General features: G+C 46.0%; 3 protein-coding genes across 7 annotated transcripts; 1 reads left to right on the top strand and 2 right to left on the bottom strand.

Moving 5' to 3' along the window:
• The first annotated feature begins 495 nt into the window (after positions 1 to 495).
• On the top strand, positions 496 to 6,102 carry LOC123150150 (phosphatidylinositol 4-kinase gamma 5). Of its 3 annotated transcripts, none has more exons than XM_044569955.1 (2): positions 496 to 739; positions 3,665 to 6,102. In XM_044569955.1, the coding sequence occupies exons 1-2, from the start codon at positions 559 to 561 to the stop codon at positions 5,707 to 5,709; spliced, it is 2,226 nt and encodes a 741-aa protein (XP_044425890.1). In that variant the 5' UTR covers positions 496 to 558; the 3' UTR covers positions 5,710 to 6,102. The 3 variants fall into 3 exon arrangements, with proteins under 3 accessions (XP_044425890.1, XP_044425889.1, XP_044425887.1); XM_044569954.1 differs by lacking the exon at positions 496 to 739 and adding an exon at positions 1,863 to 1,878 and having other exon boundaries at positions 3,579 to 6,102; XM_044569952.1 differs by lacking the exon at positions 496 to 739 and adding an exon at positions 2,261 to 2,521 and having other exon boundaries at positions 3,579 to 6,102.
• Positions 6,103 to 6,282: 180 nt separating this feature from the next.
• Positions 6,283 to 9,878, bottom strand: LOC123150151 (calcium/calmodulin-regulated receptor-like kinase 2). 3 transcript variants are annotated; one of them, XM_044569958.1, is made up of 8 exons: positions 9,523 to 9,878; positions 8,822 to 9,293; positions 8,457 to 8,610; positions 7,960 to 8,086; positions 7,692 to 7,777; positions 7,536 to 7,607; positions 6,906 to 7,109; positions 6,283 to 6,796 (listed from the first exon to the last, which is right to left on the bottom strand). In XM_044569958.1, exons 2-8 carry the CDS (start codon positions 9,172 to 9,174, stop codon positions 6,623 to 6,625), a joined length of 1,170 nt encoding a protein of 389 aa, XP_044425893.1. In that variant the 5' UTR covers positions 9,175 to 9,293; positions 9,523 to 9,878; the 3' UTR covers positions 6,283 to 6,622. The 3 variants fall into 3 exon arrangements, with proteins under 3 accessions (XP_044425893.1, XP_044425891.1, XP_044425892.1); XM_044569956.1 differs by having other exon boundaries at positions 6,283 to 6,800; positions 9,523 to 9,858; XM_044569957.1 differs by lacking the exon at positions 9,523 to 9,878 and having other exon boundaries at positions 6,283 to 6,800; positions 8,822 to 9,461.
• Positions 9,879 to 16,590: 6,712 nt separating this feature from the next.
• LOC123150148 (uncharacterized) lies at positions 16,591 to 21,437 on the bottom strand. The gene is made up of 3 exons (XM_044569950.1): positions 21,002 to 21,437; positions 17,170 to 19,438; positions 16,591 to 17,080 (listed from the first exon to the last, which is right to left on the bottom strand). Exons 1-3 carry the CDS (start codon positions 21,320 to 21,322, stop codon positions 16,830 to 16,832), a joined length of 2,841 nt encoding a protein of 946 aa, XP_044425885.1. The 5' UTR covers positions 21,323 to 21,437; the 3' UTR covers positions 16,591 to 16,829.
• Positions 21,438 to 25,278: the final 3,841 nt, after the last annotated feature.

The raw sequence follows: 25,278 nt of genomic DNA, 5'->3' as shown, positions 1-25,278 counted from the left end.
CACGTGCATAGAACATTCAATAATGTTTGTTGCAAAAACTATTCAGAATTCTTTTGTTTTATTTACTGTTTTTTTAATGTTCATGGCAGGTGCATTTGGACTAGGGAGCAGAAGAACACTTTCGGCAAACACACAAGCTAAACTTATTGATGCTAGTCATAGATAAAACCTTACATAAGGTTTAGCGGTAATCCAAGGACTCACCTTTGGTAATGACATTGCCTTCTTTGTCCTCTTTCGCGTGTGTTTACCGATTCGGTAATAACCACAAAACGAGCTTTCTCGAAGAAAAAAAGGGAATTACAATACACCTTCCGAGAAAAGAAGAAAAAAAACACTACAATCACGCATAAGTAGTCGGGTCGCTCTCTCTGGGCGACTCGAGCAATGCCCCTAACTTTAGTCGCCACCGACCCTCCTTTCACTACCAACTCTCCTGCTCGGCGCCGTCTGAGGTCGCCGCCGGGAAAGCCCACGCAACAACCAAGGACGGCGGCGACGAGGCATCATCGCATGGCTTCGATTTTTGGTTGCTGGGTGCGTTAGGTCTAGTTGGCCATGGACACCATGGTGAATGTGTTGCGGCCTCTGCTGGTGGCAACAATGGCGGGCATGGCTTCCGGCAGTGTATCATGGTGCTTCCGGCATCAGAGGTGGCACTTTTCCGGCTGTCTGTGCCTCTGTAATCCTTTGGCTGGAGTGTTGGTGGTCTGTGGCCTCTCAACACAACATGAATCTGGTATTCTGCCTCGACCAGATCTGGATGTTTTTCTTATCGCCTCGTTCTCCTTGGGGTAGCCGGGGCTGGTTATTTTTTGTCCCCCTTCGGTCATCGGTATCCAGCTCCATATTTCCAAGGTTGAACTGATCCCTCCCATGGACCCCCCCTCCCTCGACCATCCTCGACCAGATCTGGATGTTATCCTTATCGCCTGTTCTCCTTGGGGTGGTCAGGGCTGGTTATTTTTTATCCCCCTCCGGTCATCGGTATCCACCTCCATATTTCTGAGGTTGAACCGATCCCTCCCGTAGACCCCCCCTCGACCATCCTTGACTAGATCTGGATGTTTTCCTTATCGCCTCGTTCTCCTTGGGGTGGTCGGGGACGGTTATTTTTGTCATCCTGGACCTATGTTGTCCCCCTCCGGTCATCGGTATCCACCTCCATATTTCTGAGGTTGAACTGATCCCTCCCATGCCCCCCCCCCCTCAACCATCCTCGACCAGATCTTGATGTTTTCCTTATCGCCTCGTTCTCCTTGGGGTGGTCAGGGCTGGTTATTTTTTGTCATCCTGGACCTATGTTGTCCCCCTCCAGTCATCGGTATCCACCTCCATATTTCTGAGGTTGAACTGATCCCTCCCATGCCCCCCCCCCTCAACCATCCTCGACCAGATATGGATGTTTTCCTTATCGCCTCGTTCTCCTTGGGGTGGTCAGGGCTGGGTTTTTTTGTCATCCTGGACCTATGTTGTCCCCCTCCGATCATCGGTATCCACCTCCATATTTCTGAGATTGAACTGATCCCTCCCATGACCCCCCCCCCTCAACCATCCTTGAACAGATCTGGATGTTTTCCTTATCACCTCATTCTCCTTGGGGTGGCCGGGGACGGTTACTTTTTGTCATCATGGACCTATGTTGTCCCCCGCCGATCATCGGTATCCACCCTCCATATTTTGAGGTTGAACTGATCCCTCCATGGACCCCCCCTCCCCCTTCCCCTATCTCTGGTCGGCAGGGTGGTGCCTGATTCGGTAGTGCAAGATTGTTTGGGTGTGCAGCGTTTCCACAGTCATATTCCACCAACGCATGTGCTATGTTCGTGCATGTAAGTTTCACCTACGACCGATGGCCGCACTCCCATTGTGGTCATGGTAATGTTCTGACTGTCGCTCCAGTTGATGATCTTTATGTCATTCGTTGCCCATCTAGGTCGTACCATCTTCGACTTCTTATTGAATCATGCCATTTTTTACAATATACCAATCGTGTCATCTTCGACGTTATAATTTCTTTCTTGTGGACGAATTACATGCGGCCCCCCTGCATGGTTCGCCGGGAATTTGCGCATAGGCCCGCGGAAAAACGCACAAGGCCGTGCCATCCAATTAGATGAGAGTCGAGGGTCGCCGGAGGAAGAAGGCCCTCGCACGCACACACGTTGCCCCGGCCAATCCCAGCTCACGCGCCCCTCGCACCTCTCTAACCTAACCATGGTTTGCTCAGGGCTTTAAATTAAACCCCTCCATTACACATCGCCCCTGTCCCTCTCCCTGTCGCACCCCCACACACCCAGCCCCTCGCAAGCTCTCGCTCACTCACGCACGAGAGAGCGAGGGAAGAAGGGGGCAAGAACTCGGAACCCGGGAGGCGGAGGCGGAGGAGTGCTGTGCCGGGGAGTGGGAGGTGCCGGTCCCTCGCCGGACGACGGACGGAAGAGGCGGCTGCGGCGCACCTGCCAGATCTGCGGCCCCGCCGGCGGCGGGCCGCCATTTCTGGGTCTCCGCATTGGTTCAGGTATGGACAGAGCCTCATTTCCCCCTTCCTGTTGGTGCTCGTTCCGCCGGTAGAATCCATGGCCTTCGCCGCCCCGATGTCTCTCTTTCTCAGTGGAGAGAGCGGAAGGGCCGGCGTTTTTGGTAGGGGGAAAAAAGGTGCTTCGTCGCCAAGGAATGGAGCGCGGCTTCGTTCTGGTAGCTTCTTGAGCAATAATTATTCCTTTTTTAGGATTCTCCAGGCTTTCAGCTGGGCCGGGCTCATTAATGTCTTTCCTTACGCGTAGCTCATGTCATCAACCGCTAGATTGTCTGACGATTGTGTAGCTCGCTCCCGCAGCAGCTGATCTACTGTGTCTGAGCGAAGCTTGTACTCGCGCAGCTTCCCTAGTTCGGATTCAGCTTGAAAGTTCCAAGATTTCTGTCATAAAAAAAGGCCTTTGACAACTGCATCTGAATTTTTACTGACTCTGTCGAGATGAAATGTAATAGCCGTTAGCTACACATGGAAGAAAACTGCACGATTGTCGAATCGAGAGGTAATTAAGCTGCTGGCCCGGATTCCGGACTGAATCGTGGGCTTTGGGTTTGTTTTCCACATGAAAAGTTTAAGAGATTTCCCTGTCTCATCAGTGATCAGTCTACAGAGATTTTGGGTAAGAAAAGGACAAATGCTATTGATGGGGGAGTGAACGGGGGACAGCACGAATCTCTGAATGAAACTGAAATAAAAATGCATCTATGTTCAACGAACATATCATATCTTCAGTACGAGGCTTAAAAAAAGCTAGTAGTCAAAGATGGGAAGTGGTAGCCCACTCCTTATGTACACCATCTTTCTGTAAAATATGGAAATGCTAGCTCAAGTCATGCGAAGTGTTTTGGTTTATTCATTAACTGGGTGGTTGAGTTTACCATGAGAATTACTTATGTTCCATTTCATATTTATTACAGAGCAAGAATCGGTAGTTTGGAAGTTGAATGAAGAACTAATATTTCTCGTTTTGATGCTTATTAGCGGTTGTTTCTGACTTGAGAAAAAGATAATAACCTCCAATTGCTCTTTTCTGTTTTTGCAGGATCTTATTATCCAAAGGTTGGGCTCATCGGGTTTCGTAACAGCTTACCACTGAAGCTTTCTGTTGCTTTCTGTCTAACGTGGAAGATGGCGCCCGTTGCCTGATGATTGCTTCCGTGACACCTTTCTCGCACTCTAGCACAGCGTCATCTGCAGAATTTGAAAGGCGCAAGAGATCAATTCCTTTGTTGGCTGCCATGTCTCGCAACTTGAAGAACCCTGTCCAGACCCAGATGGCAGTTTCAGCCTTGAGCAGCTCTCTGATCGGTGATTACCCTAGCAAAACTAGAAGCGAGGGGAAGGCTGTTGGATGGAAACGTGTTTTTGTCCAGACTGACACTGGGTTTGTACTGCCTGTTCAACTGGATCGTGGTGACAGTGTACACACAGTCAAAAGAAAGCTGCAGGTGGCCCTCAATGTTCCCACTGAGGAGAGTTCTCTGACACTCGGTGATCATGTCCTCAAGAATGATCTCAGCAGCATCCGAAATGATTCCCCACTGCTCCTGACCAAGACCTTCATGCATCGGAGTTCCTCCAGCCCATGCCTGTCTCCTACAAGCAAGGATCTCCAGCAGCAAAAGGATAAGGGTGGTCCAATTGAAGTTTTAGTGTGTCCAACCCGCTGCATTCAGGCAAAGCAGCTTGTTAAGGATGTTGCTAGGGCCATAAGAAACGGTGTGGATCCAAAACTTGTCAATAGTGGGCTTGGTGGTGCCTACTATTTCAAGAACAGTAAAGGTGAGAATGCTGCCATTGTGAAGCCAAATGATGAGGAGCCATTTGCACCCAACAATCCAAAAGGTTTTACTGGGAGAGCCCTTGGGCAGCCAGGCCTCAAAAGATCAGTTCGAGTTGGTGAGACCGGTTTTAGAGAGGTTGCTGCATACCTTCTGGACTATGATAACTTTGCTAATGTCCCCCCGACAGTTCTTGTTAAGATTTCACATCCTGTATTTAATGTGAATGAAGGCGTCGGTTCTACCAACAAGAAGGCTTCTGTGGGTGATCCGCGAACTGTCAGCAAGATTGCCTCATTTCAGCAGTTCGCTCCTCATGATTTTGATGCTAGTGACCTTGGCACTTCAAGCTTCCCTGTATCTGCTATTCACAGGATTGGTATTCTTGACATCCGAATCTTCAACACTGATAGACATGCTGGAAATCTTCTGGTAAGAAAGGTGACAGGAGCAGATCAATTTGGAAATCTGACTGAGCTGATTCCTATTGACCATGGTCTCTGCCTGCCAGAGTGTTTAGAGGATCCATATTTTGAATGGATTCACTGGCCGCAGGCGTCAATCCCATTCTCTGAGGATGAGCTTGAGTACATAGGGAAACTTGATCCAGTGAAAGATGCTGAGATGCTTCGTATGGAGCTGCCTATGATCCGGGAAGCGTGCCTCCGTGTGCTAGTCCTCTCAACCATATTTCTGAAAGAAGGCACATTATTTGGTCTTTGCCTTGCGGAGATTGGTGAGATGATGAGCAGGGAATTCAACGGGATGGATGATCAGCCAAGTCAGCTAGAGGTTGTCTGCATGGAGGCAAGGAGGCTAGCAAGTGAACGAGAAGAATGTTCCACAGAACATGATTCTGCAGATGAAGATGTGACCCAATTTGAACTTGACTGTGAAGATCATGAAATGCCAAAAACACCACCAGCCTGCCATTTTGAATTTAAGGGGGGAAGCTCCAGAAACCCGCTGTCTAAATTGGAAGAGGCCATTGAAGAAGAGGAAGATGACATTCAGGAGGAGGAAGAAAGCAATGCAGAAAAGTTAGCTTGCCCCAAGCCTGTCAATAAGTGGCTTCCTAACATTTCCAAGCTATCAACCTCACTGAGCAGCGTCAGTCTCATGGACAAAAGCCAGCGTCAGGTGCCTGCTATTCCCAAGGGTGCAGATTCTGTGAAAACCTCTGAAAACAACCAAGTTGGTAACTGGAGGACTGCAAATGAACAGCTCCCAACAAGCGCAAGCTTTGTGAAGCTGGCCGACATGGGTGTGGATACATGGGGCCTGTTCCTTGAGAAGTTCCAGGAGCTGCTCCCTGGCGCATTCCGCGCGCACAAGCTTGGCGCCACCGGGCAGAGGGGGAGGCTGAGGATGGGTACTTCTTGTCAGTTTTGAGTTAGTGCAGGAGTAGAGAAGTCAGTTTGGCTGCTACTGTTTGCTGTGGCTTCCTGTAGGTGTCAAGGTATGCGGTCGGTCGTCGAATAAAGCCATCCTTTACAATAGGGTTCGAGCGTTGAATATGCCTGCTTCAGAGGTCCATGTTCAGATGATGGCCTTTCCTGTACATAGTTTCCTTCTTCTTTTTCCTTTTTTCCTTTTCTAGCTAGTTGCCTGGAGGAGGTTGGGATGTGATGTCTGCCCAGTTCTTGGCCACCCAATTCCTCCATGCATGATATGCATTCAAAGATGCCATTCAAATAAAACAGACATGCAAGAAAAAGTTTCTGGTGTGGTAATTAAACATTGTCCAGATTTCAGAGTAATGTTATATTTCAACTTGAAAGGTTTTTATTGTGCTGTCAGTTGTCATTGTTCTCATGTCATTTATATATACTGTACCTGTTGTCACAGATGTTTAAGTGGTGTGTACCTTGCACTCTATTATTGATGCAGTTGAACTCTTCTGTCTCTGCTAGGTTATGCTGCTGTGAAATTTATTGTCTAGTTCATGCAGCAACATTATGAACATAAGGTCAGCATGCAGTTTAATGTCCCCTTCATCGATTTACACTTTCTAGCATTTGTTACTAGAGTGTTCATATTACCAATTTGCCAGTCTATCAATTGAGAGACGGTCATCCTGCCAAACTCTACCTTCAGGATTATTTACATCTATTCCAACCCAAGTTAGACACCTTCAAAGGCCAAAACTAACTGATGTTTTCATCAAATAGGAAGGAGGGACTTCAGGCTCCTACCGGCGTGAGTTCTTTCATGCCGGCGAGATCGCTGAGCTCCACGTGCTGGTACTCTATCCTCCTTAGCACGGTCCTGGTCTCGCTCCTCGGCAAAGTCATCTGCCGCTGCCTTAGCCTTGAAATGGCCTGGGTGACCTCTGATATCCATGGCCGCTTCCTTGGGCTCCTGTTGATGCACCGGTAGGCAACATCGGCAAGGACCCTTGCCTCTTCTGGAATGCTCCCGCCAAGGAGGTTCTTGTCAAGTATCTCATCCCAATCCACCTTTCCTTCCCCTCCAATGGCTGCCTAAAAGGAGAGGTGCGTAATGCTCACTGACTGGTACTACAAGGTAAATTTCTCCCTACTGAAATCTTGTCAGAAAATACTGTAAGAATGCCTGAAATCACTTACTAGGTCAATGTACTCCATTAAGCCTTGTTGTGGATTTATGGCTGTTATGAGTTCAAAAAGTATTATGCCGAAACTGTAAACATCACTCTTCTTTGTGAATTTGTTGGTGGACATGTAATCAGGGTCCATATATCCATAGGTGCCCTTGAGACCTGACTTACTTCCATCAAATACTTCCTCCTTTGATAGACCAAAGTCTGCAACCTGCACGCAGCAAGTAAAACAAACAGAGCACATTAGCATGGTTATTTTCAAGCAAACAATTTTCTACCATGGAACTGATATCTTTATTTTAGTTGCATGCGTCTTCCATCAGAAATATCTTTAGCAGGTTCAGTTGATCACTGAACTGCAGACACATCGTCGTGAGAGAGTATTGGTTCAGCTAAACAACTGGCATCCAGCAGGAGCAGGTTAGTTTATTACTAATGAACTCGTGATAGAGACAATACTGGTTTAGCTAAACCATCGGCATTAGCAGGTTCAGTTGATCACTGAACTGCAGACTCATCATGACACAGTAGTACTGGTTTAGCTAAGGTGGCAGCATAATAACACCTAGAAGTACACATAAAGAACAAAAGGCATTTGCAATGATCAGCATAAATACTCCATCATAAATTGCCTAACCTTGGCCCTCATTGATTCGTCCAAGAGTATATTAGCAGACTTTAGGTCTCGGTGAATAACAGGCGGGACAGCCTGCACACATAGTCGTAGCTTTGATCAATTGCAAGACCAGGTCATTAACAATGGAGGTACGTGTTTAATAACCATCAACTGTACCCCTTCATGCAGGTACTCAATCCCATGAGAGACGTCGTGAGCTATTTGTAGCCTCTCTTGCCAGCTCAAACTCCGTTTATTATCGCCTAACAGGATGTGGTATGAAAATAATTAGAGAGAGAGATTTCTTGATTCATATCAACAGTTAGTTTATTCCCCTTCCCAATGCATGTCATGCTACATGCTCAGTGCAGAATTACTATGCATGGATGTTTTTTTTTCCTTTTCATGTTTCATCACCGAAAAGTAGAGAAATTGTCTCCCTTACCATACAGAAGAGTTGCCAAATTCCCGTTGCTCATGTACTCATACATCAGAATGTGTTGGCCTTTTTCCACGCAATATCCAACCAAATTAACAAGATTTCTATGATGCAGCCGACTAAGCAAGATTACCTGCAAAAGAAGACGTGATCATGATTATATCTTGGTTTATCAGAGTCAAATGCTTCACTACCAACTACTACTCAACATGGACTAAAGATATTGCCAGTTGCACTGCCTTCACCCGCACCATGTGTCATCACTCAAGAACATAATTATATGCTGACTATCTACTGCCAAAAAGAGACAGCCAATAAGTTTGCACAACCAAAATTAAGATATGCCAATTCTTGGTGCCAAACCAACTGGAAGCCAATTCTTTGTTAGCTTGCCTCAGTTTTGGGCTGCAGACAGTTGGAGCGAAACCCAGCTGGCTATGATACATGATCTATGGATCCCCAAATCAAGTGGTCGCCGGAACTGAGCAGAAAAGTCACCTTACCTCTGTCTGGAACTCTCTTTCCCCTTGCGTAGAATCGCTCGCGAGAACCTTTACAGCCACGACTTCACCGGTAGCCATTACAGCCTTGTACACAGGACCAAACGATCCTTGCCCCAGAATCGTGGTGAAGTTGTTGGTAGCCTTCTGCAGATCCCTGAACAACCAGCAGCAGTAACATGGAGCGATCAGAAAATGTTACTCTACTTTTATTTCTTTTGGTCACTCACACCAAGACCACTACACCAGCATTCACAATTATGATCATGGTATGAGTTTCATATGGGCTGATAGCTTCTGAAATAAATCACAGCTATGAAATGAAAACAGCACGAGGATTGCAATGGGGCTGTAGTTGCCAAACATACTTGTAGTGGTACTTGGGGATCCCGGAGATGGAGAGGGGCTGGTCCCTGCCGTTGTTGGCGCCCCGCCAGCCCCAGAAGGCGACGCGCTTCCCCGGCGGCAGCGGGTTGTGGCCCCAGTCGGCGACGCTCTCGGAGACGACGGAGACGGAGACGCTGGAGTCGAGGCTGGCGGTGGAGCCGTTGGCCCGCAGCGTGGCCGTGGAGGACTCGAGCGACCGCGTCCGCGTCCGCGCCACCACGCTGGCCCGCCGCCGGTACATCCATATGGCGAGGAACACGCACGCCGCCGCGAGCACCGCCGCGCCCACGCCCGCGGCGACCACGACGGCCACGACCTTCGCCCTATCCGCCATTCCCGTGCGTTCGCGCGGGGGCCAAGACCATGCCGCGCGAACCGACCCCCGGTGCAGGCGCGGAGCGGCGACCGCGTCGGCGCGCGCTCTCCAGGCTCCTCCCGCTCCTCCTCCTCCTCCTGCCACGGAGCAGCAAAGCAACACGCGTCAGGAATCAATCCCGCACCCAAAATTCTCGCGGCGCCACGTACGGACGCGTCAAGGCGCGTCACGCGCCAGGGGGTCGGAAGCGCCCCCGCGCCGGAATTCCGGGGCCATGAAGGCGGCCCCGCGTCGGAATTCGGTGATCGGGCCGCCCGGAATAAAGGCGATCTGTCCAAAAAGCCGGGCGGGAGGCGTGCGTCGTACCTCAGCGCCTTGCGCGCGAAGCTTCCGGCCTGCCTGCCCCCGCGCGCGCTTCGAGGCACGGGGAGGATCGGCGGAGACGACGACGACGACGCGCGCGAGCGAGCGAGAGAGAGGTCTCCTCCTTCCCTCCTTCCTTCCTTCCTTCCCGTGCTCCGGCCGTTGCTTTCGCCGCGCGGGTTTGGTTTGGGAGAGGGAGGAGGAATTCAGAGCCGGTGGGCGCGTGGAAAAGGCGGCTGCGCGTTTTGGAGGTGGACGCAGTCCAAGCGCTTCATCACAGGACAAGACTGGGAGTAATCAATGCCTGCGTACGTACTGTGCATCTTTTTCGGGGACGAAATTAATTACAGTGATTTATTAGCAATATATCCGTCTCTATCTCTCTCTCGCTTCCTCTTTGATCTTTTCCTGAATATATTATTTTTCTCTTCTTTTTGTTTCTGAAGATGAAGATGGAGGGGGAGCAGTTGGTGGTTTGATGGGAGCCGCCGGTCATGTGCGAATGGATCCCGTAGGAGACACCGTCTCGTCGTGAATATAATACGGGGACTTTCGGGAGGGCCCGCCTGTCGGTGACTTGTGCAGACGCTCAGTTGCGTATCTTTGTAGGCTCCGGTGTGTACGCTGAATGCGCTTAACCGTTAACCAGGATTTTTTTGTTAGGATTATATTATAGGGAAGAAAAATAACCGTAAGATGTACTCCCTCCGGCCCCTTTTTACTTCGCATATTAGATTTCTGTCAAGTCAAACTTCTCAAAGTTTGACCAAATTTATATTAAAAACCATCAACATCACCAATACCAGACATACGTACTATGAAACTACATTTCATAATGAATCTAAAAATGTTAATTTGACATTGTGAATGTTGATATTTTTTCTATAAGTTTGGTCAAAGTAGAGATACTTTGACTTCGGACAAAACTTATATACAAATTAAAAAGGACCAGAGGGAGTGGTAGAATCCCGTAGGAGACCTGGGACCGCTTGTCGGTGACTTATGCAGATGCCGAATGCGTGTCCTTGTAGATTGTGTTACATTGAATGTGCTTAGTTGGTTAACCAGGTCTTTTCTAGTATTGAAAATATACGGCTGCATCAGCATGGCTCGGTATAATTTGATTACATATATATATATACACAGAGAAAACGACATTTTATCAAATGCATACCCCAGCCATCAGGGTTCCAACTCCAACTTCAATATGAATAATTTGTACGAGGGGAAGCGTAAGACGATATCTCCGCCGGTAAGGTAACGAGAGATCTCAATCATATGGCCCCTCAACACCCCTCTTTAGTAGACGTTGTGTGAATGTGTGTGTATGTCATGGTGGTGTGTGAGTGTGCACGTGTCTATCTTATAATACTTTATAAAAACGAAAAAGATGTGTGTGCAGTGCCATGGTGGATAATATTTTTCTTGACCTGGCTATTAATTGTTCATGTCAATGGTCATTGACACTTGCACCCGCAAAAAAATGGTCATTGACACTTCTCTCATCATATTTGATTTGTGACTAGCAGTATAAACATCAAATACTATACGATTATTTTGCAGAACAAAAAAACATAAAGGATGGATTTGGAGTGACTCTATCGGATATACACTATGTAGCGTCGAGACTCTACAGTACACTCGTGGCACTTTCCTTGCACATACGAGGACTTTCATGGGGTGGTAGGAAACTTAAGGCAGAGACACACATAAGGAAACGTTGACCGTCCGACGCAAGGTTACCTGCAAACATCAAGAGAACAATAAGTGTGTCAGGGAGAGAAAAAGGCTCTCTTTATTTCAAACGTTCGCCCCCTTCCAGTGGAGATGAGCCTCTCCTATATTTTATAGGGAAAATATGATAAGACCTATAGGGGTGCATGGTTACATACTTACATATGTCCTTTGGGCTACAACTTAACATGAGGTTATTTTAGTCTTTATAGAGAATCCTAAAACAATATTGTGTTGGAATAACCCAACAATATAACGTTGGTATATGCTTAGAGTATATCCCACATGGATACTTTTGTTCTTCATCCATCGAGTAATCATTTTCGGGTGGTGCAGGACGAGTGGGATGACCCTTGCCCTAAACGTAGATTTGACATTAACACCCCCTCCGCGCTTGCTATACCCTTGGTGTTTGGCCATCCACCATGAGGGCATAGCCTCGATGGTACTCTCAGCACCGGGCATACCCTTCACACGACATGCTTCCCACGTTGGGCAAATGGGCGTTAAATGAGATGCCTTGCGTTGAGTTGCTCTAAGGTAGGGTGGTACCCTCCTCCAACCGACACGATATTCGGCATTGTAAACATCTAATAGTATTCAAGACAAATAATGACCATGTCGAGCGTCACCAGCCGCTCCGACTCCGATGAGGAGCTCGCCCTCCGCATTGCCCTCGAGAGGTACAAGGTGGATACGGTAGTAGTTCCGGATCGGCCGCCTCGCCTCTCACCCGCCGGGGCAGCAAGGACGCTAGTGCTACCTCCTCCCGGCCCGCACGCAGCTCCGTGAGGGTTGCGAAGTCCGTGCCTCCCCCACGCCAGCCCCTGCTCCCCCACGTGGGCTCCTCGTCCTTCGACGACGACCATGGCCCCTCGTCCGACGAATCGGACGATCCTCCACCAGCCGCTGACAGCTACAGCTGCGCCGGCGACTGAAAGGGAAAATGGCCGGCGAGGAAGTGGTGAAGATCCGATTTCTTCAATTTAATTTCAAATATTAGATGTAGTTTAAAGTGTCTGTCGTTTATGTGAACTTTGGTGGTCTTTTGAACATTGTTCGTGATCTTTTGACGAGTGTATTGTGCTTGCCTATGTCCTTTTGCTGATCTATGTAGTTTGATCGACGTTGCATGGTTTAGCATGGATATAGGGGATTGGATATAAGATACACGAATGTGGACGATATGATTTAAGAAGTGACCGGTCAGTGCCCGCGGAAGCGCCCAGGCGCATCCACGGTCGTTTGAGGGCCCGAATTTGCCTAGTCCGGTTGTAAATGCTCTTAACCATAAGTTTTTTTAGAGAATTATAAGGGCATGGCCAACGCTACATGCTGGACAGATGCCTCAGCTGGCACATCGACTCAATCGATACAGCTCAATTAAAAGGTGCTGCCTGTAGAGGCTAACCGGCTCTTGCAGCAGAGTCTGGTTCCTCACTGACAAAAGTGTGGAATGAGGCTAGTGTTGCTCTACATGTAGTATGTTTTTCTTGCTTTGGGAGAAAACAATGAAGAAAAGGGGAAGAACTAATGACGAGAGACTTGGAAAGGGACCATTGCTACCATTGAGTAATGATGGGTTCGGATAGCAGCTTCAAAACAAATATCTACATGGAATGCACGGGGCTCATCTTGGTACTGCCACCATTGTTTTTGCCCCAAGAAAGAAATAACCGTAAGATGTTGTATCCCGTAAGAGAGCATTTTTGTCGTGAAATATAATACAATTTTTTTAGGAAGGGCCAGGTTGTCGGTGACTTGTGCAAATGCCGAAATGTGTGTCTTGGCACACTGTGTGTTGCATTGGATGTGCTTAGTTGGTTAACCAGGCTTTTTCTATTATGAACATATAACGAACTTAACAGATCCGTCAGCATGCCCCTGTAAAGTTTGATTACGTATATACACAGAGGAAACGGCATTTTATCAAATGCATATAGGAGCGAGATTGAAATCCAACTTAGTATGTATATTTGTATGAGCGGAAGTGCAAGGCGATATTTCCGTCGGTGAAAAGAAATCAGTCATATAGCCCCTCAACACCGGTCATTTGTATACATTGTGTGGACGTGTGTGTGTGTGCATCTTGGTGGTGTGCGCTCTGTCATTTTATACTCGCTATGTTTTAAACAAAAAAATGTATGGGCGGTGCCACGGTGGATAATATTTTTCTTGACTTGGCTATCGATTGTTCATGGCAAGGTCATTGATACTTCTCTCATCATATTTGATTTCTTTGTGACCAGTGGTATAAACATAAAATATTATATGTTAATTTTTCTAAACAAAAAACAGAGGACAGGTTTGGATTGACTGCAACAGATAGGCACTATTGTAACGTCGAGGCTGCACAATACAGTTGTGGTGCTTCCCTTATGCGTACGACGACCTTCGGGTGTTGCATAAAGAACTTAAGGTGGAGACACAGATAAGGGAACGTTAACCGCCCAACAAAAGGTTACCTAAAAACATGAAGAGACCAATAAGTGTGGCAGGGAAGAGAAAAGGTTCTCTTTATTTTAAATCCCCCCCCCCCCCCCCCCCCCCCCCCCATTTAAAAGGAAAATAGGATAGAGCCTATACGGGCCCATGGTTACATACTTACATATTTGTCCCTTGGGCTACAACATACCATGAGGGTATTTTGGTCTTTATGGAGAATCTTAAAGCAATACTTTGTCGGAATAACCCAACAATATAACAATGAGATATGCTTGGAGTATATCCCACATGGATAGTTTTGTTCTTCATCCATCAAGTAATGATTGCCGGAGATGTGGTTCAAGTAGGATGAACCTTGTCCTAGGTGTAGATTTTTCATTTACATCCCCTCTGCGCTGGCCATACCCTGAAGCGTATAGCCTCGATGGTACCCTCAACATGCATACCCTTCACAAGATGTGCTTCCCACGTTGGGTAAATAAGCGGCTAAATGAGACACCTCACATTGAGTTGGTCTGAGGTAGGGTGGTCCATTATACTCGAGCCGAAAACATCAAACTTGATGAATTCAGAGTTAGCCATTGTTTCTCTCGAATACTATTTAGATATTTGCAACGCCGAATGTGGGCTCTTTGATCCAACATGGTATGACCTATGCAAAAGGATAGAGGGAAATGAAATGTGGGGATTTACCCTCACGAAAAGTAGAAAATATATCATGCCGAGAGTAAAGAATGATACAAATTGGAACATGTTAACAAAAATTTCAAACAAACTTCAATGAAAATCCAATAAAATTGAAAAATCCAAAGTTGAGCATGAGAAGCCCAAGTTAAATTCGTTCAACTTTATCCTACAATTCAATCAAGCATAATGAACCTTTGATTTCCGTAACTCAAATGAATCTTTTGTAAATAGCAAAGAAGCTTCTCTAAAGACATGCCCATGCCTTAAATATGCTTGCTTAACTGGTAACATATTTGTATATTTTATCTCAGAGAAAACCATATTGGTATTTCTGAACATTGCGTATGGCTTGTCAATATTTTGGGAGTTCAATATACATCTGACGTCGGTTTTTATGTTTAAAAACTGACGCCCCAGGGTAACTCGGATCCTGATCGAAAGCATGACAACGGCAATTTTTTCGTTAATTTATTTAAACTGTATGGCAATTTTAACCGCATAATATGGCAAATCCTGATACACAAGCATGGCAATTTTATTTGTTTTTGCATCTCAAATCTGGTTGTCACAATTTTTAGTTTTTTTTGCGTTAACATTTCCGCCTTCTAATGTGTGATATATATGGCTCCAACCTCCTTTTTCCAAAAAAATAAAATGTGATATGTCTGGCTCCCATTTTACTACAAAATATCGAACAAAATATTCGTTAACGGGACTGAATTTCCACCCGAAAAAAAAGGAGAAAACAGGACTCAGCCAAATTTAAGGAAATGTCTTTACCACAAATTGAATAATGTTTCGTCAGTTCAAAAAAATCGTATATACGCGGCAAGTCAACGCTAGAGACGTCTGGAGAGGGACGGGCTTGGAATGAAAATGTCACTCCTACTAAACAATTTGAAAATAAAAGGGGAAATCACAAGACTGTCACTGTACCACATTTGTCACTCCGGTAGGTAATTCGAGAAAACAAAGGAAAATCAAAAGACTGTCACTGTATCACACTCGTCACTCCGGCAGATAGTTCGGAGGAGAAGAGAAAAATCTCAAGGCCGTCAGTGGATCACATTCGTCATCCGGCGCAGGCGATCAGGAAGAGCTGAACAGCAATGGCACGCGTGTCCTGATCGGCTTCGCCGGTCGCTACGCTGCTCGCTACCGCCCGGTGTCGTCCGGTTCTTCCAACTGCCACCCTCCGGACGGCAATGCGTCTCGTCTCGTCTCTCTGCTTCGAGCGTAACGCCTGCCTTGTCCGGTGGTCAGTGGTGGCCACCGCCGGAGCCGTTTTGGTTCTCTGCTTAGATCCTTCTTCCGACCTCGTCTGCGAGGAAAATTACTCTCAATGTCCTTTCGAAGTCTTGGTGTTGACGTTTTGTTTTAACTGATGATGATGCCGTCGGTTGTGTCTTGCGTGCCTGTTAGTGTTACAGTCCTGGCCGTCTTTTTCTGGACTTTGTCGATGCACTTTTACAAGGTGGAAAACCAAACAAACTTTGCTTGAATGGTTATAAAAAGACCACGGGTAAATTCCTCTAGCTTAACACAAAATGACACTCGAATTCGGAACTGAATTGTGGAACCGAGAGGCAGAAATTCAAATGCGCATGGTTCGGCATCGGATTCGGGTCAAGCCTAAATGGACCTTTTGTGTTCTGAAGAGAAATAGTTGAACATTTTCTTGTGTGATTAACGAATAGACGAATACCAACTTTGCTTTTTACAAATCCATTAAATCGCTGTATGCAGCGATGGCATATTTACTTAGACTTCATCTCGGTCCAGACATTGAGTTGGTGACTGGTGACAGTAACCAACAATATATTCTGCCAAACCAACCTAGAGCTACTTACCTCACATAACCTTCATTCCTGCAAATAGAAACACTGCCAGTTGCATTCCAGCTTGTATAAATCATTTGGGTAAAGCATTGGACCTAACACTCACAATCTTGGAAAGTTTCAGACTTTCAGTAATGCCTCTCCTCAGGGAAAGACTTTAGGAGGTCAAGCAACCAATAGCAGCTAGTGGCGCTTAAATACGCAAAATTTGCGACGAACAATTACACCACAACCCCCAGCTGGGTTTCCCTACTTGGGAGACTTTTTGTCCAGCCAACCATTAACAGCCAGCGTTCACAAATCCGGGCATGTGAGACCAGTTCCGTGCTCCAGCCGCACCAACCATTGCCTCATATAAACCAGCAACTACTGTTTCAAGTACTATGTTTCTTTTGTTATTATTCTTGATTGAAACCCATTCAAGTACTATGTTTCTTGTCCTGGATCAGGTCTACCAACCAAGCCAAGCAACCACTACACAGCTAGGTAGGTTACACCAAAAAACGCTACGGAAATGTACATACAACATCTGTCTACACACTAGGTAAGACAAAAGAATTTTTCCTTTCACAACCGTGAAAGACAATCTGAGACGCAGTCTAAACCCTAGCAAGAGGCGGCAGTTTGATCCATCTGCTTGCTGGCCAACACCGAACTGATGGCTTGCTTCACGAAACCACGCAGGCATTCCTTGCAGGTGTTGGCTATCGCTGACGGTTTGGAAGATCCGGTTCTGCAGCTGTGCTTGCAGACCGGTTTGGGGAGTGCCAGGGCTACTGATGGAGTATGCTCCAGTCCGTAGGAAGCCAAGACGGTGTGTGTTGCTGCTCGAGCAACCTCCTTGAATCTGTCGGAACCTGGATCACAAGCAAGTTTTAACAGATCAGATATATGTAAATAAAAGAAGGTTCTTCTTGCTGAAAGGGCTGGAAGGAAAAATACGTACCGTAGGTTTTGTCTATCTTGAGTAGCTTCAACTCAAGCATGGCCAAGCATGATATTTCACTTTTTGCAAGTTTACCACTCTTCCTGGGTTTCTTGGATCCTTGATCATCATGTGTTCCAGAACGATGTTTTCTCTTGGATCCATCACGGTCTGGCCCAGAACTTTTTCTAACTTCAACTGTTGCTGCCACGGTACCAATTTCATTGGATGTTGTGGCACAAACGGCTGAAGGTTCCTCAGGGTTTACCCTCGGTTTTTTGGATCCTTGATCATCACGCGTTCCAGAACGAAGTTTTCTGTTGGACTCACCGCGGTCTGGTCCAGAACTTTTTCTAACTTCAACTGTTGCTGCCACGGTACCAATTTCATTGGATGTTGTGGCACGAACGGCTGAAGGTTCCTCAGGGTTTACCCTGGGTTTTTTGGATCCTTGATCATCACGCATTCCAGAACGATGTTTTCTCTTGGACTCGCCACGGTCTGGTCCAGAGCTTTTTCTAACTTCAATTGTTGCTGCCACGGTACCAATTTCATAGGATGTTGCAGCACGAGCTGCTGAAGGTTCCTGAGGGTTTACCTTTGCACCAGATTGGCTCCCAGCGCTCGACACGATTTGTAGCGGAGAGATCGCCGTGGGACGACCGGACGATAGACTGTTTGCAGATGGATGCAGTGCATCCATTTTAGGTTTCCCTGATCCAAGCGGGCCATGCACAGATTCCAATGTTTGATCAACATGTTGTCTGTGGCTTGATAAGGCAACTTTACCGCCACACGAAGATTCTGGTGTCTGATCAACATGCTGACTATGGCTTGACGAGGCAACTTTACCATTTGGACTTTCCTGATTTGTCATTCTACTCTGGAATGAACCAATTCCTTCACAAACTAATACATGGCGATTCCCAGGCAAGTCGCAGTGCCCTACAACATCCTTCCTGGGCAGTATATTATCCCTTTTTGCACCACGGTCAAATTTCATAGCGTTTCTCTGAGTCACGGTAGGAGAAAGGCTCTGCTTCTTCTGTCCTAAGATTGTATCAATCGGGCTGAATGAAGTTGACCTATTTCCCATAGAGAATCGAGGAGTGCAGTCTAGGGAGGAAGGCTTGTCACATTTCTTCCTTCCACCAGCAGAGTTTGCCATTTCCAACATTTTCCATGCCTTATTGACATAACGGGTCTCCTTAGGCGGAGGTGCCGCAGACTGCTGATGATCTTTAACAGAAGAACTAGCGCTATTGTTGTGTAGATGTGTGGCAAATCCCGCAGAACCTGCACGGAGAGCAGGCCAGTTCTCACGCAGCAGCATTATACGGTTATTAAGATTGCGAGAATTACGAAATGTTCTAGCTCTCTCAGTTCCAAAGCGAGCATGGGCATGCAACAATGCGCGACCAGTGCCTCGCCCTTGAGGAGATTCATGAGAATATGATCCATCAGAAGAATTACCCTGCGATGGCAAATCATTGGCATTTCTATCAGGTCTAGTGCTCCGCGTATTGGTCCTACGCAGTGGATTTATTTCGTAATCCTCATCCACAATGTCATAAACAGAAGGAACTGGGAAAGACCCACTGCTTTGTGCATTTGTCCCATGCACTGGAATTGTCCCGTAATCTTCATCCACATTATCATAAATAGACGGAACTGGGATAGGCCCACTGCTCCTCGTATTTCTGCGGCGCAGTGAACTCAAAGAGTAACTCCCATCCACAATATCTGAAACGGGAGGTTCTGTAACTGGCTGGACAGTTGGAACTTCAATGGTAGTCCCACTGCTCCTCGTATTTGTGCGGCGCAGTGAACTCGAAGAGTAACCCTCATCCACAATATCCGAAACGGAAGGTTCTGTAACCGGCTCAGCAGTTGGAACTTCAATGGTAGTCCCACTGCTCCTCGTATTTGTGCGGCGCACTGAACTCAGAGAGGAACCCTCATCCACAATATCAGAAGCGGAAGGTTCTGTAACTGGCTCAGCAGTTGGAACTTCAATGGTGATTTCAATTTCACCCTGATCACTAGACCCACCATCCTCGATCTGACACCTCGAGTGCTCCTCCTTGGATGTTTCACAGTCCTTGCAGAACCAGTCTCCCTTTGGCACAGTGGTCCCTAGCCCCACGCAGTACGTGTGTGAAGCCGCATCGCACAGCTCGCAGAGGAGCAGCAGGTCCTCATCACTGGAGCAGTTACATACGCTGCAGCGGCTGTTCACGTAAGGATCAGTGCTCACCACGCTACTCACATTGCCTCGAGGATGGTATACCTGTTCAACCAACACAGCACGTCAGTTCTGCTAAGAATTCAAAGGGTCCTAACAACAGAATATAAACTACCACCTCCTTTCGGGTTTACAAGGCCCACACACATTTTGAGGCCAACTACAACCATTTATTTGACTGACTAACAAATGTTAATTATATGCCATAATTTTTTATCATTGAATTCATATGTGAAAGAAGTTTCTGATGGTATAATGATACACAACTCATATATTATTGGTCTAATTGATGGTCAAAATAAATGCGGGCTTTGTAAACCTAAAATGAGGGAGTAATAGAGTTATCAATGAATTGCTGGCATTGCGATGCAAGAACTTAAATTTGTAAGTGCATTTACAAAGGCGTGACATCAACTGACTCTACATCTTGACACATAGGAACTGCCAGGGACAATGAGAGAGGAGAGAGAATAAAACCGACTAAAAATAACAACTAGCAAAGTGTATGTGTGTTGCACCAGATCCAAAGTAAATAAATATGTTCTCACAAACCTTAAAAACATTTCGATAGTATATACCACTCAAACTTCTTATGCTTCATCCTAATTCGGGCTGTATAACATTATAAATATGTTGGGTTTCACTCCAGTTTTAGTCCTCTTACCTATTCCACTATACAACAATCCTCTCAATAGAAAAAGAAAAAACACACCACCTACTTTTCAATTTTCAGCATAAACAAAAATGTGAAAAAGGCAGGGAAAGGCTCGGCAGCAGAGCCATGTTGGAGCAATTGAAGCGACCACGGGAGAGGCATTAGAAAATTTGAAGCGGGATCATAGATCAAATTTTGAAATGACGGAGGACGATGATTGGAAGGAGAGGTGGCTAGAGGACAGGACTGCAAAAAAAGATGACGGATGGAGGACTCGCGAGGAAATGGTTGAGGGCTAATTTAATAAATGTCGTTCGATCCCTTTGGCAGACCCCTAGTATACAGATCAGATGGTAGGACCCTAGAACCCTCTAGACAAGGTGCCGAGTTCGACTCTCTGCTGACCCAGTATTTTAATTCTGCCCCTTTTGGCAAAACATCCCACATGTGTAGAGAAGTGAACTCGCCACCAACTCGAACTTTTAGAAGTAGGAAAGATCATCTTAAGAGTCAACCCTATTGCCTTTGCGCACCGTCGCATTCAATGCTAACTCGACGTGTAAAATCAGCTTGAGACGCACACCAAATATGTAGGTTATTTCCACTGTTCCCTCTAGATGACACAAAGAGGCCAAAGAATCGACGATTGGCTTCACCTTTGCAGCAGTTACATGAATCTTTTAAGGTTTTGTCCGTGCGGCTTAATTTGTTTTCCTGATTCTTAGTTTGACAGACTCTTTTCATAAATCTCAGTACTGTGAACTTTGCCATTATGGTGTCTGAAGCTGGAACCTAGGAAATGTGCAATTATAGAAACACGTCATGAAATATTTGACAGTCTAACTTATCCATGGAGCGAGGCCGCGACGGCGACGAAGATGGCTGGATAATTATCGCGCAACTGATAGACAAGACAATCATGGGGTTGAAAATGCTTCGGATTTGGCTATTACCTGGTTGCGCTCGGCGACGTTGACGATGCGCTCGGAGGGGAGGCGGCCGGGGACGGGCGGGCGGCGGATGGTGTGGAAGCGCGCCTTGCAGAAGGGGCAGCGCGACTCGACGCGCGCCCAGGCCATGATGCAGACGAAGCAGAAGTGGTGGGCGCAGCAGTCGAGCTCGCCCCGGATCGCCCGGCGCGAGTCCGTGAAGCAGATACCGCAGGGCACGCCCTCCGGCGCCGCGGCCACGGCCTCGGCGTCGTCGTCCATCCTGGCCTTGCCCTTGGACGCCGACGACGGGGGCGCGAGGCCGTCGCCGGCGGAGGAGGACATGAGGGCGGAGGGCGGTCGGTCGGTATGAGTGGGAGGCGCCGCGTTGGGTCCGGATCGAGTCGGATGTGTGGCTCGTCGGGCTGGGTTTCGTCGGTCGGAGCTTTTGTTCCTGCGAAATTCCTTGGTGCTCGTATTTGGGATCGGGAGTTGAATGATATGGGCTAAGGAGGCCGAGTTCGTGTCGCTTGCAGAGAAGGCAAGGGGATTCGGTTTGGCACTTTTTTTTTACAATAGTTTTGGCTAGGCCCAATTTTTATTTGGCGCCTTAAGCACCATTTATAGGCGGGTTTTCTTTCTGTTTTCCAGCACGGATTTTTAGGCAGTTTTTTTCATGATTCTCAAAAATTTGTTCATTTTCACTTTTTTTTTCTTTTCTTATGTTTTTTTATTTTTCTTTTTCATGAAATTTTATATTCCTTTGTGACCGTGAGGTCACGAGTTCGAGTCCTGGAAACAGCCTCTTGCACAAATGCAGGAAAAGGCTGCATGCTATAGACCCAAAGTGGTCGGACCCTTCCCCAGACTCGTGATAACCCACAAGTATAGGGAATCGCAACAATTTTCGAGGGTAGAGTATTCAACCCAAATTTATTGATTCGACACAAGGGAAGCCAAATAATATTCTCAAATATTAGCAGCTGAGTTGTCAATGCAACCACATCTGGAAACTTAATATCTACAACAAAGTATTTAGTAGCAAAGTAATATGATAGTAGTGGTAACGGTAGCAAAAGGTAATGATAACAAAAGTAATGTTTTTGATATTTTGTAGTGATTGTAACAATAGCAACGGAAAAGTAAATAAGCGAAGAACAATATATGTAAAGCTCGTAGGCAATGGATCAGTGATGAAGAATTATGCCGGATGCGGTTCATCATGTAACAGTCATAACCTAGGGTGACACAGAACTAGCTCCAATTCACCAGTGTAATGTATACATGTATTCCAAATATAGTCATACGTGCTTATGGAAAAGAACTTGCATGACATCTTTTGTCCTACCCTCCCGTGGCAGCGGGGTCCTAGCGGAAACTAAAGGATATTAAGGCCTCATTTTAATAGAGTACTGGACCAAAGCATTAACACATAGTGAATGCATGAACTCCTCAAACTACGGTCATTACCGGGAGTGGTCCCGATTATAGTCACTTCGGGGTTGCCGGATCATAACACATAGTAGGTGATTATAGACTTGCAAGATAGGATCAAGAACTCTCATATATTGATGAAAACATAATAGGTTCAGATCTGAAATCATGGCACTCGGGCCCTAGTGACAAGCATTAAGCATAGCAAAGTCATAGCAACATCAATCTCAGAACATAGTGGATACTAGGGATCAAACCCTAACAAAACTAACTCGATTACATGATAAATCTCATCCAGCCCATCACCGTCCAACAAGCCTACGATGGAATTACTCACGCACGGCGGTGAGCATCATGAAATTGGTGATGGAGGAAGGTTGATGATGACGATGGCGACGGATTCCCCTCTCCGGAGCCCCGAACGGACTCCAGATCAGCCCTCCCGAGAGGTTTTAGGGCTTGGCGACGACTCCGTATCGTAAAACGCGATGAATCCTTTTTCTTAATTTTTTTCTCTCCGAAACCAAATATATAGAGTTGGAGTTGAGGTCGAAGGAGCTTCAGGGGGCCCACGAGGTAGGAGGGCGCCCCCCACCCTCGTGGCTAGGGTGTGGGCCCCCTGGTCTTCATCTTTTGCAAGGATTTTTTTATTATTTCCAAAAAGACGTTCGGTGAAGTTTCAGGTCATTCCGAGAACTTTTGTTTCTGCACATAAATAACACCATGGCAATTCTGCTAAAAATAACGTCAATCCGGATTAGTTCCATTCAAATCATGCAAGCTAAAGTCCAAAAAATGGCAAAAGTGTTTGGAAAAGTAGATACGACGGAGACGTATCAACTCCCCCAAGCTTAAACCTTTGCTTGTCCTCAAGCAATTCAATTGACAAACTGAAAGTGATAAAAAAAACTTTTACAAACTCTATTTTCTCTTATTGTTGTAAATATGTAAAGCCAACATTCGAGTTTTCAGCAAAGATTATAAACTAACCATATTCACAATAACGCTTAGGTCTCATGTTTACTCATATCAATGGCATAATCAACTAGCGAGCAATAATAATAAATTTCGGATGACAACACTTTCTCAAAACAATCATAATATGATATAATAAGATGGTATCTTGTAACATCCCAAATTTTCAATTTGAAATATTATACATTAGATCATCATTGATATCAAATTTTATTTGCTTTTTGGTTTGATCCTAGAAATCCTATGCAACTCAAGGACCTACGCAGAGAGTTGAGGATTTCGTTATTTTCATATTTGAGGTTTTCTCGAATTATGAAAAGAGGATCATTTGATTTTAATTATTTTTCTCTGAATTATTTCTTTTATTAAAAATGAAAGGGAGAGGATAAAATGACTTCCTCAAAATAAACAAATATCAAAGATTTAATATTAAAATCAAATAAGATTTTTATTTTGGAGTTTTTCGCTGTTTTATTTGAATTTAGGAAAAATGCACGTTTTTCAAAATTGCATTTAGGCCCCAAATAAATGTTTACTTTGTCTGGCTTGATTTTAGAAGTCGGGGAAATTTTATTTCGAGATTTTTGGAGTCTGTTTAGTATTTCTTTTCTTTCTTTTTCTACACGTCAAATTATTTTAAAAAAATCGACCGACTTAGGGCCGTACTCGGCCAGGACTTCTCGGGCCAGGCCTTTATAAGCCGCCGCCCCGAGGCCCGTTACCGCCGCCCCACACGAAACCCTAACCCTAGCCGCCACCCGCCGCCGTTGCGGCGCCGCCCGTGCCGGAGCCCGCCGCCGCCGCCACCCTCCACCCGCACCGCCCGCGCCGGAGCCCGCCGCCGCTGCCCGCGCTGCCACCCGCGCCGCCTCGCCGGAGCTTGCCGCCGCCGACTCGCCGGATCCCGTCGGAGTTCGAGGTAGCCGCCGTTTTTTTAAAACCAATCGGTTTTATTTCATAAACCCTAGATCCGTTTTTTTCTAGATCCGGTTCGGTTTATTTTCTTCGGTTTAGTTATTTAGCGAATGACCGCTTTTACGTTCATTTTTACGAACGGTTTTCGTTGTTTAGCCGCAGACATTGAATGTTCGTTCGTTAGCCTGTTCGTCGTTTTTCTTTTTCTCGGATTTTCCGTGATTATTTCTGATCGCGATTTCTGATCTGATTTTCGTTTTAGTTTAACTTTTCGCTCGTTTATCGGAATCAGGCGATTCAAGCGCCTAGAGTTTCTTCTCGAAACCCTTTTTCTGTTTAACCAACTCAAACAAGTTTTTGCTTCTGTAAAATTTGAGTTAGATCCAGATTAGTAAATGAAGCTTGTTTCTTTCGCCGTTTGCCTTTCGTCGCTTCGTTTGATTTGTTTCTTTTTGCAAATTGGAGTTCTTAAGTTGAACTTTCTGGTTAGATCTCTTATTTGAGTTTTACCTGTGCATTAGATGAGTACTTATTGTATGCTTGTTTGTTTGTTTGCGTTAGAGTACCCGGAGTGCGTCGCTTGCTACTTCGAATCTCTAGGTTTCGCGGATCATCAGTAAGACAAGTAACACTTTGATCATACCTCTTACTACCCAGTTTTATTGCATTAGATCAATCCTCAAACATTGCATGATTAGGATCTAATTAAATTGTGGGTTTTGGGGAAGTAGATGAGGTAGTACCTATTACCTGTTTTATTATCAAACCCTGGGAGTTACTTCTACGTTTGCTTATGCCATGCTATGCTTGTAGACGTGGATTGGGTTTGAGAGTATTCATGACTGATATGAGATTGTTTAATTAATGGTTAAACTTAAGGTGGCAACTTAAATACACATCTGGATGGATTGAGGCACCTGGGTATTCCAGTGATTGCCTGTTTTTCTTTATGGACCGCCACCCAGGCTCAAAGGGAT

This window comes from Triticum aestivum, chromosome 7A (genome assembly GCF_018294505.1).
Source record: "Triticum aestivum cultivar Chinese Spring chromosome 7A, IWGSC CS RefSeq v2.1, whole genome shotgun sequence".
Taxonomy (NCBI): domain Eukaryota; kingdom Viridiplantae; phylum Streptophyta; class Magnoliopsida; order Poales; family Poaceae; genus Triticum; species Triticum aestivum.
The sequence above is the reverse complement of the archived record's forward strand: the minus strand, read 5'-3'. Positions and strand labels throughout refer to the sequence as shown.

Bases quoted from the DNA above. Each gene is read 5' to 3' on its own strand.
- LOC123150150 (XM_044569955.1), top strand. From the start codon at position 559: ATGGACACCATGGTGAATGTGTTGCGGCCTCTGCTGGTGGCAACAATG. The intron at 740-3,664 runs GTATTCTGCCTC...CTAACGTGGAAG, and splicing joins CTCAACACAACATGAATCTG to ATGGCGCCCGTTGCCTGATG.
- LOC123150151 (XM_044569956.1), bottom strand. From the start codon at position 9,174: ATGGCGGATAGGGCGAAGGTCGTGGCCGTCGTGGTCGCCGCGGGCGTG. The intron at 7,778-7,959 runs GTAAGGGAGACA...ACATCCTGTTAG, and splicing joins TTTGGCAACTCTTCTGTATG to GCGATAATAAACGGAGTTTG. The intron at 6,801-6,905 runs GTAAGTGATTTC...CTCTCCTTTTAG, and splicing joins TAATGGAGTACATTGACCTA to GCAGCCATTGGAGGGGAAGG.
- LOC123150148 (XM_044569950.1), bottom strand. From the start codon at position 21,322: ATGTCCTCCTCCGCCGGCGACGGCCTCGCGCCCCCGTCGTCGGCGTCC. The intron at 19,439-21,001 runs GTAATAGCCAAA...TTGGTTGAACAG, and splicing joins ACGTCGCCGAGCGCAACCAG to GTATACCATCCTCGAGGCAA. The intron at 17,081-17,169 runs GTACGTATTTTT...CTTGTGATCCAG, and splicing joins CAAGATAGACAAAACCTACG to GTTCCGACAGATTCAAGGAG.